General features: G+C 44.3%; 1 protein-coding gene across 4 annotated transcripts in view; it reads right to left on the bottom strand.

Annotated features, from left to right (window-relative positions):
* The window catches only part of WAC (WW domain containing adaptor with coiled-coil), a 98,916-nt gene extending 86,182 nt beyond the window's left edge, over positions 1 to 12,734 (bottom strand). For 3 of the 4 annotated variants that reach the window (XM_073629840.1, XM_073629843.1, XM_073629841.1), the window contains exons 1-3: positions 12,553 to 12,734; positions 12,357 to 12,390; positions 1,983 to 2,172 (exon numbers count right to left, since the gene is read on the bottom strand). In XM_073629840.1, coding sequence (XP_073485941.1) covers positions 1,983 to 2,172; positions 12,357 to 12,390; positions 12,553 to 12,593 — 265 coding nt within the window. In that variant the 5' untranslated portion in view covers positions 12,594 to 12,734. The remainder of the gene's footprint in view (positions 1 to 1,982; positions 2,173 to 12,356; positions 12,391 to 12,552) is intronic. The other variant, XM_073629842.1, reaches the window with a different exon arrangement.
* Between the last annotated feature and the right edge of the window lie 5,314 nt (positions 12,735 to 18,048).

The following is an 18,048-nucleotide window of genomic DNA, read 5'->3' as shown; positions in this document are numbered from 1 at the left end:
TTCATTTTCTCTGAGAGATTAACAGTTCACAGCCAAAGATGCAGTTGATCTTGTTTATTACTGCACTACAATAGTTCAGCTGCAGAAATGAAGGCAGACCCTCCAATTTCCAATCACATTGGTAAAGGATATAGTAAAGTATATATCCATTTCTTTTGAAAAGAGTTAAAGCAGAATTCGGGGAATTATTTTTTGCATACATAAAAGTCAAGCCAAACTGGACCAATGTATCCAGGAGTAATATCCACATGGACAATGGGCATGCTCTGTATGCAGATAGCTAGCCAGCATTCAGTGAAGCATCCAGGGGTGCCAAAGGTCCAAAACAACTGCCAGAGATGCATCCCAGCAGGATTTGCGTGGATACCTTGCTCCATCGACCCCTCTATTACCTATTGGCTTTCTGAGCATGGCAGTGTCTTCTCCAAAAAGCCCTGCAGCTTTGGAGCGTTGTGGGCAGCAATCTATCTCCCCAGCAACTGACTTTGCAAGGCCGCCTGTATCTTTGCAAGTGGCGCTGCCTGAACCTCTGCATATAGGACTCAGCTCCAGTAGTTTCAACTCAGGCGCTTCAATCCATGGATTAGAGCCCTCCCTACTAAAGCTGATATGAATAACTTGGCGACAGATATTAAGGAGGCTTTTAGGCTAGGCTGGAAGTTGGACATTATCGAACAGAAGTGATCAGGTACAGCAAAGCAACTATCTGCAACTTCAATGCAACTATGCCCTCGGTTGGATTGGCTGTAGAAAACCCAGCAGCGTCAAGCTCTTGTAGCCATCCGATTGAGAATAAAAGATGCGGAAAACCGCTCTAGGAGAAACAATGTCAGATTACATGATATTCCCGAGACTATTCCTAACTTTGGTCTATATGCTACAGTCTCTGCAATTCTGAATCAGGTACTGGAGAGATCCTCAGATGAGCCTTTTGAACTGGAAAGGGTGCATGGAGTTGCAGGACCTAGGAATCCCTCGGCTACGCATCAGCGTGATGTATTGCGTAAAGTGCACTACCATCGTATCAAGGAAGACAGCTTACAAAAAGCATGGCAAATGGGTCAAGGAGAATACAACGGAGCTTACATTACTCTTCTATCCAATTTATCAAGGGCCACACTTTCTTTGCGGAGAGGACTGAAACCTATTCTAGGTTTGATTAGGGCACAGTGGGGCGCTATACAGCTGGGGATATCTATTTAGTGTCTGGGTAAGAAAAGAGGGAGCCTTTTTCAGTTTTTCCCAGATCAGCTGCCATCCCTTTTTATCTTCCTGGGCACTGAGCCAATTATTGTGCACAACAGGCTGGAGTTTCTTGAGGAGAATGAGATGCAACCAGGAAAAAAAAATGGGCTTATTAAATTAAAATGTAGAACTATTATATCCATATCGCATTGGAGGACTGCAAGTTTGGACTTTAAGAAACTACTGGGATGCTTGTGAGAAATGGTCGGTATCAGCACCCATAATGGGACTGTGTACCTATGATTAATGAGTGAACTAATAAAACTATGTTTCATAGAATATATATATATATATATATATATATATATATATATATATATATATATATATATATATATATATATATATATATATATATATATATATATATATACATATATATATACACACATACATACATATACACACATACACGTTATAGCACAATTTTCCATGCAAAACATGCAGCGATAGGAATGATCTTCTTGTGTTTGGTGTGCAAAGGGAAGACACGGAAGCAGCATCAAGAAGATCATGGCTAGCACTGTATAAACATTGACTGCTACAGTGATTTTCAGCAGCCCTCTCAATATTACACACAGTATGGACACTTACAATTAGCCAAGATGGAAGTATAACAAAAAATTCCCGGAGTTTTGTTTTAACAGTACTTCAATGAAGTTTGTTAAACACTTTGAAATTATCCATTCTGGGTGAATATTTTTTTATTCATTCAAGGTGTGTAAACTGGAACCTACCCCCATCTCTCTCTCGGACCCTGTGAACGTGCATACTCTTGGCCTTCCCATGTCCAGCACTGTCAGCATATTTTTCAGGGCTGTCTGATCTTCGCATCTTGTTTGGGGGAGATGGATCTGCAGAGTCTCGCATTTTGTCATGACGGTGATCACCACTGCTTGGGTGTCCCTTTGATGAATATTTGAGAGTCTAAAAAGAACAAAAAACGTAAGCTCTATAAAAGTTCACTAAAACAAAAAGATAATACTTGTGTGATTCTAATTTTTTTCAGTCACCATTTATACAGGATTAAGAGTCTAATGACTGACGTTTGAGTACTTGATATTTATTCCAAATCAAAAATCACGATCAATGCCATTGATTTCTTATCTTATATCCAGGAGAGTATGTGTAGGATGGAAAATGATTGGTCACATCAGCCATTATTCAATTTAAAGAGCTTATTTTCCCAATGACCCTCCAACTGATGTCTTAAACTCTAACCCCCACCCCAACCTGTAATATGTCTAATAATCTATTGACTAAGCCTCCCCCTTTCCTTTACCTTTTGACTATTAGATCGACCACTATCCATCCAAGTGCTTATTACGATTCACCCCTGGACCCAACGCTGCTAATTTGTTACCAGGCTGTACTAACAAACTGCACATGGTTATTCTTTTTTTTATTGCACAAATAATTGCTTTCTCGCATTAAAAAAAATAAAATAAAAAATTATATATTTTAAAGTTCTTATTTTCTAAGGTTGGGTTCACATATATGCGAATCGGATACGGGTTTCTCTGCATCCTATTCGCATGACAGGCAAGTGTGACTGGCTCTCAACTGAGTCGGTTCACCCAGGACTGAGGCGGCCGCGGCCCAGATTTTAGAAGGGTCCTGTGCATCTTTGGGTCCGGTTCAGGTGCGAATTCAGGCAAAAATTAGGACATGAATCGCACCTGAACCAGTGAACATGGATGCACCGGACCCCATGCTGGGAACCGTGGCCGGAGAGGTGCGATGAAAAGAGGTGCATAAAAGTGCGAAAGGAATTATCTTTTTCACAATCAGAGATAAAATTATCAAGAAATCTTAATTCCCCTACTCCAGTAGTTGGCTTACTGTCTCTCAAGAATCATGCATACAGCTTGCATACCAATTACTGGCAGTCTGTTTGTAATGATAGTCTTATCAGCGTACTCTGGAATTTTCATCTATATAAAGATAGGTTTACCTTTAAAGAATGCAGAGGAACATACTGGGGACAGGTCATGTGAATTTAATAAAGCAAAACCACTCATATTCTTTCAATTTCAATATCTACAGCAATCTAAGTATGGACCAGCAGTAAAGCTTGGTTAATTTGTGGAAGGGAACACTGTTAGACAAAAAAAAAAAAAAAAAAATGCTTTTCTGCTTAACAAAAAAAGTGAAGTTTTTATGTTAGGGTTGTAAAACCTACATCTAAAAGTAAAAAATCCAGTAGTGCCAAATATCCATTAAAAACTTAGAAAACAGTATACATTTTAATAGTGCTAGGGCTTAGCAATTGCCTGCTAGAGCAAAGTCAATTGCTACACCATACTGAGAAGCACCAGGTAGTCCAACACTGTGACAGAGCAAGGAGCAGCAAAGGAGCGCAGGTGAGGTGAATATGAGGAGGTTAAGGGGCCCTCTACAGAGGCACTATCACTTCATCCTGCATGCACAAGCAAGCTAATAGTAACACAATGCCTTGTGTGCAGGAACGACTAATTACTTAAAGCAACAGTGAGCATTGCCTGTAAAAACAGAAGATGATCTGAAACGGTTGATCTGTACTACCTGCAAATGGTGCATTCTTGGACCTGTTGTAGTTGCCCAGTAGATTTGTGTTCTTACTTTTCTTAAAAAGGAGGAGCATATTAACCAATTAGATTCTAGCCTTTATATTCTAGTAAAAAACAAAAATAAAGGCTAGGATCCAGCATGGTGGACAAAGCAAATAAATGAGCTCATCTAGTGAAATCGCAAACAGCATGAACGATGTGCAAAGTGCATTAACCCAAACTAGCAAACCAGATTTAAAAAAGGTGACTCCACTTTCGTGGGGGGGGGGAATAAATAGCAAATAAAAAAATATACTATATACAATTGCGACTCAAGTCATATTGTTATTGGTTCAAAATTACCTTTCCTTTTCAATCTGCAGCTCTGTAATTTTCTGTAAAATGCAATATGGTTACCTAGAGGTGTTCTGTACTCAGAATGGGTACAGAACACCCCCCTAGAAACATCATTTCCTGCTTGTGTGATTGGCTCACTGATTTTCCTAGAAGTCTGCACTAAGATACAAGTCAGATTTCCCGGCATCCCCTGCAACAAAAATGTCATTTTTGGTGAGATACTCCCAATAGGAAATCACGTCTAAAGGGATGCAGACCTTGCAGCTTTCCTCAGAGCCCTGCAAGTGCAGCAGCTGATTAATAAATTATGAAACCACTCCCATCAGATTCACTTTCCACAGACACACAAGAATTTCTTCAGAAAAACAAAGGGTAGGAATCTGCAACAAAGTTTATTAAAGCGGAGTTCCGCCGGAAAAAAAATTAAATAAAAGCCAGCAGCTACAAATACTGCAGCTGCTGACTTAATAATCGGACACTTACCTGTCCCAGGGTCCAGCGATGCGGGGGAACCCCCGTTCATCTCCCCCTCCTCATGTGGGACCTGTGACATGTCCCAGATGATTGCCGAGGGGGGGGGGGGGGGGGGTGAACTTCCTTCCGGTGCCACGGTGCCCCAGGAGGAAGTGGGAGCTAGAACCCTCTAAAAAGAGGGTTTCCACCCCCGCCCCCCCCAAAAAAATGACATGCCAAATGTGGCATGTCAGGGGGTCACCTTCCCTTAAAGGAAAAGTTCCATTTTTGGGTGGAACTCCGCTTTAAGATCCCTGTAATGTAAATAGATCACCCAGAGGGAAATGTGTTTTTTTTCTCTCAACAAAAAGTGGAGTTACTCTTTAAACCGGAGCGCTGCTTTGCATCCAACATGCGTTTGAGCAAAAGGTTCACTGTAATCTCCTTTCTGAAGCAACACATACTTGCCTTTCTCTCAACTTTCTGCAGCTCCATTCTATTAAAAGTTGCAAGAGAAGCCTCCCTGTGTAAGCCACTAGTCACTTATCTCTCAGCTTACGCATACCTATGGATTCTTCTGGTGCAACAGCGTTTTGTGATTGGTCTAGTGCCACCACATGGAGAAAGTCACATTCCAGATCCTTCACAAACATAAGGCAGAAGCAAAACACATGTCTATATACAAAAGCTCTAAATTAGCTTGCAACTGTGCAGGAAATCCTCAAATAAGTAATGCAGATAATACTAACTTAAGGGTCTACCTTTACGTTTCTCTAGCTGTCACACTGAGGCTTTGGCTTAAAGGGAAACCAAAGTTAACAAAAAAAAATAATGTGCGAACAGCCAGACTCTTTATTGCAGAAGAGAAAAACAACATCTCTTCTGCAATAAAATACACGTACCTGCCTGTTCGCAATCCTTTGTAGAATGTACACTGAGCGGGTGTGAGGTTAAGACTGCCAAAGACAGGCAACCAGGGAAGATGCCTTGCGGGTGTCAGAACGCTGAAAGTTTTCTTTTTTACTTTAGTTCCACTATAAATGCCAATGCATTTTAAGACTGCTGGGCAACATCCCATTCCAGCATCACTACTTTAAATTTATTGTGGGTACCACCATCAGCAAGTACAACACATCTATCATTATGATGCATCCTGAGCCATGCGGGTTAAGTTTTAGATGTTTCATATCAATTTTTTTTTTTACATCAGATATCTTATCTTCAGCAGCAAAGGAGCTATATGTTCTTAGAAATCATGTTTTTTAGCTATGTTAAAGTAAAAGGTGTGCTTTTTTGTTTTATAAAAATGTACTTTGAAACAAAAAAGTAAAATGTTATCCATTTTATTCTTCGAAATTCAAAATAAATTATTGCCAGAGATACTAAAGTAGCCCCTAAAACTATCCTGTATGCTGGACATTTTATTTCTCCAGAAATTTCACTTTCATCTATTCCTATACTGATATTATATAAGTTACGCTGGTACAATTATAACATGTAGTTGAATGACATACTGTAGGTTCTCCAGTAGAAAGTCAGGTACAGAATGTGAAGGAACACAATTACAACTGTCAGTTGGACATGCTAGGCTAAACAGCTCTCTAGTAACTTCAGTTTTACTAATCTAACACTGAGGGTCCTTTCACACTGGGGCAGTTTGCAGGCGCTATTGCGCTAATAATAGCGCCTGCAAACCGACTGGAAAGTGCCGCTGCTTTCATTCCAGTGTGAAAGCCCTGAGCGGTGCGCTAGCAGGATGGGAAAAAAAGTCCTGCTAGCAGCATCTTTGGAGCGGTGAAGGAGCGGAGTGTATACCGCTCCTGCTCATTGAAATCAATGGGACGGCGCGGCTATACCGCCGGCAAAGCGCCTGCGGAGGTTTTAACCATTTCTCGGCCACTAGCAGGGGGGTAAAACCGCCCCGCTAGCGGCCGCATACCGACGGTAAAGCGCCGCTAACAATAGCGGCGCTTTACCGCCGCCCCCGCCCCAGTGTGAAAGGGCCCTAGAGTGGGGCATACAGAGTTTGCGTTTATGGTTGTTGCTAAGCTAGTGTTTGAACACAGCATTGCTCAAAAGCATACATTTTATATAAAGAGCTGCATCTGACCTGCTTGCCTGCAACATAGATGAAAATCAAGTATGACATATGGAGGCAGCTTCAGAACTGCATAAACTGTACCAGAAAGGTAAATCTGCTGACCCGAGTTTGATGTGCATTTCACCCGCAGGTAAACAAACACCAGTGCACACTGGCTGGGATTTAGGACTGCAACCCGCCAGTCATAACCGAATGAATAGTGAGATACATAATATGACGGCTATAGTGGGGATGCAGGAAGGGCTAACTACCAGAACACTGCACACTGGAACTTGTAGTTCTTCAGTGTTTTACATTAAATTATCTGTAGGGCTCAGAAAGTATACACTGCCAAGGCACCTACAATTGCCACCAAGCACCATCCTCCAAACCAATGCTTCACGATGATCTATTTAGTCTTCCTGCAGAACTCTCTTTGGCAGGCCTATAACTAAGAACTGCAACTTCGGATCAGCCAGATTGCCCTGAAGCCAGAAAACAAGTTTAGTAAGCATCAACTACTGCTACAACAAATACCAGTATGTACTCTCCTTCGAGCTATGGTCCCATGCTGGACTTTGTAGTGCTTCAGCAATTTAGCCTGTATCTATTGCTATACCAATAAAGTTACACTAGTATTAATACCTTGTTAGAGCTGCATGATTCTGGAAAAAAATGAGAATCACGATTGTTTTTCTTAGAATAAAGATCATGATCCTCACAATTCTTGACGTAACATCTTTCACAATATACAAAAAAGTTGGGATAACTTTACTGTTTAGTTTTTTTTTTTAAGTCATTGAAGTATATTTTTCCCAAAAAAATTGCGTTTTAAAGACAGCTGCGCAAATAAAGTGGGACATAAAATATTTCAACGACTGCCATTTTATTCTGTAGGGTCTCTGATTGATAAATATATTTTATGTTTGGGGGTCCCAAGTTAACCCTCATTTACAGTTTTTATTTTTTTTGACAGCTGTGACCAGAGAACAGCTCTGCACTTGGTACATAGAATCGTGGAAATGCCTGTGTTTTATCTTTTTGTGCCCTCTTTCAAATAGTGCCCACGCATGCGCAGAATGGAAGGGCACTCCAGCTGATTTCCCGATCGGCTGGAGCGACGACACCATTGTAGGAGGCTTTTTTCGAAGGGAAATACCATTTCACAGGCACAATTGAAAGCTATGCAAAGAGCGGAGGGACACTGTAGTTGTCATATTGTGCCTCACTGTTGAAGGGTGGGTTTTGTCTGTGTTGCAACCCGCCTTTATAAACAGGCAAAACCCGCCCTTGAGCACACTGTAAACCCGCCCCAGCGAAGCACAATATGACAAATACCACGTCCCTCCACCGTTTTCACAGCATTCAACTGTGCCCGTCAAAAAAAGAAAAGCCTCCTACGATGTGCGCATGCGCTATGGTGACGTCACGCCAGCTGATCTGGAAATCAGCTTGAGTGCCATACCGTTCTGGGCATGCGCGGGCACTTTGACGAAGGGCACAAATCAACAGAACACAGGATTAAGATCGCAATTTTTTAACGATCGTGCAGCTCTATACCTTGTACATCACATTTTTACACACTGAAATTAAAGTGTTGGCAAAATACACAAGCTCTCTAAATTAAATTAGGAACTGAAGTAAACTGTCCAATTATAGCACCTTCCATCCTCATAGGTGTTTTCCACTCCCAGTACTGACTGCTAGGACCAATGCAGTCCCTCTGTACTTTTAGAGTGGCCCATGGACTGTAGCAGTCAGTACTGGAAGTGGGGCCAGTGCCTCCTAAAGGGGCTGTGCCAACCGTGATCTCCAGCAGCCTCAAGTGACAAGTTCACAGTATCTGTCTCTTGCAGCATTTTGACAGCCTCTACCACATTCACAGTCTTCTGTACCATGGCATATGATGAATATTATGTGCAGCCTGGGGGTGATGTCAGGGGCCACAGTTGAGCCCCCAATACTTTGAGTTGACCACCACTATTCTAAGTCAACTGCTCATGATAGGCTGAAAAGATATCCAAAACATTAATAAAAACCTAGGTGGGGACATTTACTGGGATTTAAGACTACAATTCACCAGCCATAACGAGATAGCAGTGAGACACACAAGTCGATAGGCATGGTGAGATAATTAAAGTGCTGTTGATAAAAAGATGACCACCTAAGGCAATGCCAAATGCTGACCACCACTAGGAGGACACTCAGATCCCATGTAACAGAAAGTTGGTTTCAGTGAGCATAAACTGCATAAGTACCACAACCGGGGTTCCACAATTAACATGACGCACACTAAGGCCAGCCATAAACTGTTCAAACAAAGTCTGGTTCAGCAGGAACCAGCCAAGATTCGAACTTTGTATGGGCAGACAATGTACCAAGTTGATCGATTGATCTGGATGTAGCAAGTTGATCGATTAACTTGGGTATGACCAGCCTGCCGGATTTACTTGCAATTATGGCTGGAAGCTGCTCTACCTACTTGAAATAATCACTGTCTTCTCGCGGCGGGAACGGCCTTTTTTTCAAACCAGGATGAAATTCTGTAAGCCACTAGGGTGACACTCAAATCACCTGTAACAGGGAGTTTGGATCAAAGAACAAATGCAGAGGTACCACAAGCAAGAAAGCTCCTCTAGGTCAATGCTGCATGCTGGGCCATGTTGTTCTCCAACAGGGTCAGCGTTCTCCAGATCTACAGCTATGTTACTCTAATACCCTGAAGGTCATTTCATCAAAATAAAATTCTGGAAAGCACTAGGATGACAATCAGATCACCTGTAAACAGGGAGTTTAGTTCAGTGAGCATCAACTACAGGAGGTACCACACATAGGGCACTACAACAATGTTGCATGTTGGACTGTGTAGTTCTCCAACAGGGTCAGCTTTCCTAAGATCTATACCTATATTACTCTAATACCCTGAAGACTCTTCACCAAAATAAGATTCAGGGGAGCACTAAGATAACACTCAGACCACCTATAACAAGGTGTTTGGTTCACTGAGTATTAGGTACTGGGGTACTACAATTACCAGCAAGCTCCCTTCTCTAAGCCATTGCTGCACACTGGACAATGTAGTCCTCCAGCTGAATAAGCTTTCCCCAGGACCATAATAATAAATCTACTACACTGAAGAATCTGTCCTCACTGGGACACAGATCACATGTAATAGAAAGTTCAGTAACCTCCAAGTACTGGGATACTACAACTACCAGCAAGCACACTCCTCTAAGCCAGTGCTACAAGCTGGATCATGTAGTCATTTAGCAGAATGCACTTTGTTTTTCAGGTGGACAGTCCATTCATCCCTATGGACCAGCAGGTGTAAATGGACTTGTATCTGTTTACATACGCCTACCTCTGATCTGGTCCACTAAAAACAAATAAAAGAGGATCAGTTCTCCTCTGGCAAGTTTGATTGGAGGTAGCCCGGTGTAAACGGACAGTGGAGTCTGTTTACACCCGGCCACTAGGGTTGCCACATCATCCCTTTAATCCACTACACATATGCATTACACAGGTTCTGAGGCTGATTTAATGCAGATAAGGCACAAGTGCGTTTAATTACCACCTTAATCAGCCACAGAACCTGTGTAATTAATGTGTGTCCTGGATTAAAGGGTTGATGTGGCAAACCTACCGGCCACCCATGGGGCAGAGGGGGCTCTGTCCTTGTCCGCTCTGCAGAAACAGAGCACATGGATGCATCATAAGCTTGCTCTGCTCCAACCTGGGAGTGGATCCCCTGCTGATTGGAATGGAGTTCTCCCTGTGTGAAAGGTGCCTTTTATTCTTCCCGGGATAAAATTCTTTAAACCAATAGGATGACACTCAGATCACCTGTGTCAGGAAGCTAGATTCTGTGAGCACCAACTACAGAGGCGCCACAACTGGGGCACTACAATTACCAGCAAGCACGCTCCTCTAAGCCAATGCTGCAAGCTGGATCACGTAGTCCAGCAGAACCAGCTTTCCCCAGGCCTGTCCTAATATTTTAATCTAATAAAGTGAAGACACCTTATGACTAGGATGACACTCCGATCACCTGTAATAGGAAGGTTTGGTGAGCATCAACTGGGGCACTACAATTACCAGCACGACTCTACTGCAAGCCACTGCTGCACACTGGACAATGTAGTTCTCTAGCGGATCAGCTTTCCCCAGGCCTAGACTAGTATTTTAATCCAATAAACGAATGAATTATTCTCACCAGGATAAAATTCTACTATAAAATAAGCTACTAAAATGACCTGTAATAACAGAAAGTTCCGTTAGCTCTAAGGTACTGGGGACACTACAACTACCAGCATGCATGCTCCTCTAAGCCAACTCTGGACCATGTAGTCCTCCAGCAGAACACACTTTTCCCAGACCTATACTAAGTATAAACCTACTGCACTGACATCTTTCTCCACTAGGACACACTGAAGACCTGTAACAGGAAGTTCAGTAAGCACAAAGTACTGGGGTACTACAACTACCAGCAAGCACACTCTTGCAAGCTGGATCATGTAGTCCTCCAGCAGAAAGCGCTTTCCCCAGGCCTATCCTAATATTTTATTCTAACAGATGACTTATTCTCACCAGGGTAAAATTCTACTACAAAACATAAGGATGACACTTTACCAGGATGTGGAGTTCAGTAATCTCTAAGTACTGGAGTACTACAACTACCAGCAAGCACGCTCCTGTAAGCGACTGCTGCAAGCTGGATCATGTAGTCCTCCAGCAAAATCAGCTTTTCCACAGGCCTAGCCTAATTTATTAGCCTAATAAACTGAAGACTTATTATCACTAGGACACTCCTATCATCTGTAGCATGAAGTTCAGTAAGCTCTAAGTACTGGAGCACTACAACTACCAGCAAGCACACTCCTCTAAACCAATGCTGCAAGCTGGATCATGTAGTCCTCCAACAGAACCTGCTTTCCCCAGGCCTGTCCTAATATTTCAATCTAATAAACTGAAGACTCGTTATGACTAGGATGACACTCCGATCACCTGTCATAGGAAGGTTCGGTGAGCATCAACTGGGGCACTACAATTACCAGCAGAAGTCTACTGCAAGCCACTGCTGCACAATGTAGTCCTCCAGCAGAATGCGCCTTCCCCAGGCCTAGACTAGTATTTTCATCTAACAGATGACTTATTCTCACCAGGATAAAATTCTACTATAAAATAAACTACTAAGATGACACTTTACCGGGAAGTGGAGTTCAGTATTCGCCAAGTACCGGAGTACTACAACTACCAGCAAGCACGCTCCTCTACGCCAATGCTGCAAGCTGGATCATGTAGTCCTTCAGCATAATGCACTTTCCCCAGGCCTAGTCTAATATTATAATCTAAAATCCTAAAGCCTCTTTCCCAAGATCACCTATGGCAGAGAGTATTATGTACTGGAGTACTACAAATACCAGCATGCACACTCCTCGGGTGTCAGTGCAGCATGCTGGTCCTTGTAGTCCTCCAGCAGTGACTGATGTGACCCCATCTCCCCAGGATAACACAGATCCCCTCCGGTCCCCCCCATACACTGCTCTATGGGCTGTAATAGACAGGAGGCCTCGGCCTGTCCCGTAGCCGGAAGCCGGGCTGAGCAGGAAGGGGGAGCCCCGGGATCTCCGCACTGAGGCCTACACTCCAGGCCGAAGCCTGAGCTAGAGTAGCGGCGGCGGCGCACCATGTACCTGGTAGGGTTGGGAGTCCCTTCGGTCGTGACAGCTGTGAGGAGAGAAGAGAGAAGACGGTTAGGGGGTTCGGACATCACACCGGGCAGGAAATGAAGGGGGGAGGTGGGGGGGTTCGCAGTAAAAATGGCGGCTCCGCCTGAGAAGAGGAGGAGGGGAGGGGGGAGCGGAGAGAAGGAAGAAGCGGCTCGGTTACCCATCACTGAGTCTCGGTTGTTTCCTTGCATACATTACCATCAATGCTGTGTGTGAGTGGGGTGTGGAGGCGAGGAGAGTGCGGCTGACAAGTGACCCCCGGCGGGTGAGCGGGCGCGGCTCGGGCACTGCGGGGGGAGGGACCCCGCTCTATCACTAATAGGAGGACAATGACAGCGCACTCCGCTCCTCGGTATATGGGTGTATTAATGGGGTGAGCGCCCGCGGTCCATCTCCCCCCCTTCACACACACAGACACAGACGGCACGACGCAGCGGCGGCGCGGACATTCGGGAACGCGCACTACACAGTTCCCGTCCTGGCCGCCAGAGCGCGCATGCGCTGCCCCGCCTTACCCGACGCGCCAATGCGCAGGCGCCGACCTGTCACTCAGTGACGCCAGCGCGCCCGGACGCAAGATACAGCTTGTCAATGACGCGAATGATTTTTTTTTTTGTATGTGAAACTTTATTGCAAACAGGAAATGTTATAGACATAGTTCTATAGATATTGTGTAAGTTGGGCCAAACCATGTTGTTATAATCCAAACTAAATTCATTGCACTCAGAGATCACACCTGTCAATTGCAGGCAGGGGCGGATCCAGAGTCTAGTCTCATTAGGGGCACTGCCAGAAAATACGTTTTTTTGGGTAAATTTATCGGTGAAATGGCTGGTATTAGCGCTTCAATCATCCCAGCACCATGGTTGTTATGGTGTCAGGATGATTGAAGCGCATTATTACTCAACTCACCATAATTCAGAATCAGTGGGAGCCCCGAGCGTGTCACTTGTCACTGTCACCTGCCACACGTTTAGAGTTGCCACCTCATCCCTTTAAACCCGAACACCTTTGAATTCCACAGATTCTGAGGCTAATTAAATGCAGATAAGGCACCAAGTGAATTTAATTACCACCTTAATCAGCCACAGAACCTGTGTAATTAATATGTGTTCGGGTTTAAAGGGATGAAGTGGCAACCATACACACGTTGCGATTGTCACTTGCCACGTCACCTGTCACCAGATGCAGATTGTCACTTGCCACATCCCATGCCACACGTTGTGGATTGTCACTTGCCACATCGCCTGTCACCAGATGCAGATTGTCGCTTGCAATGTCACCAGTCACCAGATGCAGATTGTCGCTTGCAATGTCACCAGTCACCAGATGCAGATTGTCACTTGCCATGTCACCAGATGCAGATTGTCACTTGCCATGTCACCTGTCACCAGATGCAGATTGTCACTTGCCACATCTTCCTGTCACCAGATGCAGATTGTCACTTGCCATGTCACCTGTCACCAGATGCAGATTGTCACTTGCCATGTCACCAGATGCAGATTGTCACTTGCCACGTCCCATGCCACACGTTGCAGATTGTCACTTGCCATGTCACTTGCCACGTCCCATGCCAGACGTTGCGGATTGTCACTTGCCACATCGCTTGTCACCAGATGCAGATTGTCATTTGCCGTGTCACCTGTCACCAGATGCAGATTGTCACCTGCCACACATGTTACATAGTTACATAGTAGGTGAAGTTGAAAAAAGACACAAGTCCATCAAGTCCAACCTATGTGTGTGATTATATGTCAGTATTACATTATATATCCCTGTATGTTGCAGATTGTCACTTGCCACGTCCTATGCCACATGTTGCGGATTGTCACTTGCCTGCTATAATTGTCTCTTGCTGTGTCCCAGAGTCAGGCAGCAGATTATCATCAAGCAGCAGAGAGATGATATAATCTCTTTGCTGCCGCGGCTGCCTGCACACTCCACAGTGAGGGCGGAACTGCAGGGATGCAGGGCGGGCGCCGGGCGGTGAGAGATGATGTCATCTCTCTGCTCCCCTACCCGCCGGCTCCCTGAAAAAAAAAATGTCCGATGTGTCCGCCATAATGTCGCAGACCCGACAAAAATCGCAGATCACCGCCATTACTAGTAAAAATAAAAATGCCATAAAACTATCCCCTATTTTGTAGATGCTATAATTTTTGCGCAAACCAATCAATAAACGCTTAGTGCGATTTTTTTTTTTTCCCCAAAAATATGTAGAATACGTATTGGCCTAAACTGAGGGAAAAAATTTTTTTTATATATTTTTTGGGGATATTTATTATAGCAAAAAGTAAGAAATAATGCAATTTTTTTCAAAATTGTCGCTATTTTTTTGTTTATAGCGCAAAAAATAAAAACCGCAGAGATGATCAAATACCACCAAAAGAAAGCTCTATTTGTGGGGGGAAAAGGACGTCAATTTTGTTTAGTAGCCACGTCGCACAACCGCACAATTGTCAGTTAAAGCAACGCAGTGCCGAATCGCAAAAAGTGCTCTGGTCTTTGGCCAGCCAAATGGTCCAGGGCTTAAGTAGTTAAAGCAACGCAGTACAGTATCGCAAAAAATGACTTGGTCAGGAAGGAGGTAAAACCTTCCGAAGCTGAAGTGGTTTATTGAATAAGCTGAAGTTAAAAGCTGATTGGCTACCATTCACAGTTGGACAAGATTTTGCGCTCTCCAGATTAAGTAAATCAATCCATTCAGAGAAGCCATTGTATTTGATGAATGAGTTCACATAATACAAAAGCTTCTGTGATTGGACAGGAAGAGGGGAGGGCAGTATATCTGGTCTCCCACACTACACAGAACATGGAAATGCAATCATTTTAGTAAATATAAACTGCTAAATACATTTTCTCATCAGCAGTATATAGCAGTCTTGTGACTTCTATCAGTCTCCAGCCAAGCACTGGTCAAAGCTTGTAGGAAGAGCTTTCTGACTGTCCTATGAGACTGCAAGACCCCTGACACTCTGTCTGGACAGTGCTGATTGGCTCTGTACTGATCACATGCACTCTCTGATTGGCTCTGTACTGATCACATGCACTCTCTGAAGAAAAAAAACTCTATACACAACAAACTGAGCATGTGCAGCCTGACTCCATAGACTCTGTGTTATCAAGAAATTATCAGGGGACAGTGGAAGAAGGGGAGAATCAGAGAAGACCTGATCAAACAGCTTTTTCTTTATCGTACATCATGGGACACAGAGCACCATAGTAATCACTATGTGGGTATATAGGCACCTTCAGTTGATCGACACTGGTATACCCAATACAGGAAGTTCGTTCCCTATATAACCCCTCCTCCTACCAGGAGTACCTCAGTTTTTTCGCCAGTGTCTAAGGTGTTGGTCACGAGTGAAGATGTGCTCTGAGGAGCTCCAGGAGGGATCCTTGCTAGATTTTCCTCCACTGACCGGATCCATATAAAGTGCCACTGAGGCCAAGGTGGCTGGTACCCGGGCCTCGTATACAAAGCACGAGGCTTTGCCTGTAACACCTCTCTTTGCAGGGCTGGACCCCGGGACCCAGGGCTTTGGTCATGCTATATTACCTAAAGTTTTTCCTGGCGGGGTGCTAATACAGGTCCAAGGGAGTGGAACCCCTATAAAAGGGACCCGGTCCTTGAAGGTTTGCTAACGCAGCCCGCCGTGATGGGTGAAGTTTGGATCTGTCTGTTACAGCAGTATCCTGCAGCGAGGATAAGGTAAAGGAAGAGGCCTAGGAACTGTAAAAAGTTCACCTATGGTTGTTTCTTCCATGAGTAAAATGTTGTAATGCCTTAAAGCCTCCACTAGAGGGAGTAAATGCACATTCCTTGATACGTTGCTTCTCAGTTAGCTCAGTCCAGCGGTGACAGCTTTCTGGTGTTGATAGAGAGCGGCTGAAATATCCATAAGCCATAAATATTTCTCCCCAAAGCGCACTCTACCAAACCCTGTCCATACTTGTTTTTTATTCAGAGGACAGAGCTTCCCCCCCTATGGGTCTGCCTAATGCCGCACGCAGACTGCTGTTGATTTTAAACAGGGGGGGGGGGGTTAATGGCGAAGGGGTGTGGCTTAGGTGCAACGCCGTGTGTGGGATGCAGCATCCACGTGGAGCGCACGGCACAGGCGCCAGGGATGCAGCTCGCACCTGAGGCTTTTAAAAAGACGCTTCTTATTAAACAGAAGATCTCTATCAGATGAACAACTGAAGAGATGGAAGTCTGACACACAGGACACAGGAGTGCTGGGGCACGTAAGGGATGTATGCAGGCATTTCCAGTACAGGAAATACATTATTACTCAGCATCAAGCTGAACTTTATATAGCGGCATTATACTGCTAGACTATTGCTCAACAAATAGTGCATTTACTTAGTGCCTCTGCTTTTGTGCTTAGCTCTATGACTTCCAAAAAAGACACCACAAAAACGGTACCAAAAATTCCACCCCCAGGGTCTGGGAACTCCAGTCGTGCCTCCACACTGTCATCCTCTCCTGAAATACCAGATATGGCAAGCCAGGGTGAGTCATTGGAACCAATTGGTGGTGCAGCTGCTTCTCCCATCTCTGCCCCTGTATACGTGACTGAAGATGCATTTTCCTCCGCCCTGCAGGGCCTAGAAGGAAGATTAGCAGCTTTAATCGCATCCTCCATCCAAAGGGATAGGAAGCGTGTTAGAGCCCCCTCCCCCACGTCAGACCCCTACCAAGGGAACAGTGAGTACAGGATGAGGTATTACCCTTAGGCAATCAGGAGGAAAGGCAAACCGATGACTCCTCTTCGGAGGAGACAACAGTGGATGAACCTTTTTCAGCCTCGCAATGTGGGAAAACACTGGTACAATCTCTTACGGAGATAGTTCGTTCCTCTTTCAAGCTACCCCTAACGGAGTCAGCTGAAAGTTCTGTTTCTTCTTTAGGTTCCTTAAAACCTTAGAACAGCCTTTTCATGCGTTTCCTGTACATGCATTACTAGAAAAACTTATTTATGCTGAATGGGATCACCCGGATAAGCACTTTCTCCCTCCAAAGCGATTCTCAGTTCTCTATCCGATGGAGGAGAAATTCACCAAAAATTGGAATGTACCAGCAGTTGACGCTGCGATTTCCAGTGTGAATAAAAGTCTAACTTGCCCAGTAGACTATGCACAAATGCTTAAAGATCCAACAGATAAAAGGTTGGAATTCCTGTTAAAATCCTCTTTTTCCTTGGCAGGGGCTGTTACTCAGCCTGCAGTCCCTGCAATAGGAATCTGTCATTCCCTAAAGGACCAATTTAGGAGGTCCCTGCACAACAGGCCCACAATTTGGCTGAACTACCAAAGGCATTAAGTTTTGCCATAGACGCCATGAAAGACTCTATTCACCAGGCGTCCCGCCTTGCACTTGTGCTAGTACACATGCAAAGGATCCTATGGTTAAAAAATTGGTCAGCCGAAGCACCTTGCAAAAGGCTTCTGACTATTTTCACTTTTCATGGGGATCGACTATTTGGGGATGATTTGGACAAATACATCCAAATGATTTGTAGTAAGAAGAGTACTCTTTTGCCAGTCAAAAGAAAGTATAAACGGCCTTCATTTAAGCAGACTCTTTCTCCAGCGCTAGGGGCATCCGCCTCTAGGCAGTGGCGACGGCCTCCACCGTAAGACACTAGAGGAA

The sequence above is a fragment of the Aquarana catesbeiana genome, linkage group LG05 (genome assembly GCF_042186555.1).
Source record: "Aquarana catesbeiana isolate 2022-GZ linkage group LG05, ASM4218655v1, whole genome shotgun sequence".
In the NCBI taxonomy this organism is placed as follows: domain Eukaryota; kingdom Metazoa; phylum Chordata; class Amphibia; order Anura; family Ranidae; genus Aquarana; species Aquarana catesbeiana.
This window is presented reverse-complemented; position numbering and strand designations above follow the sequence as displayed.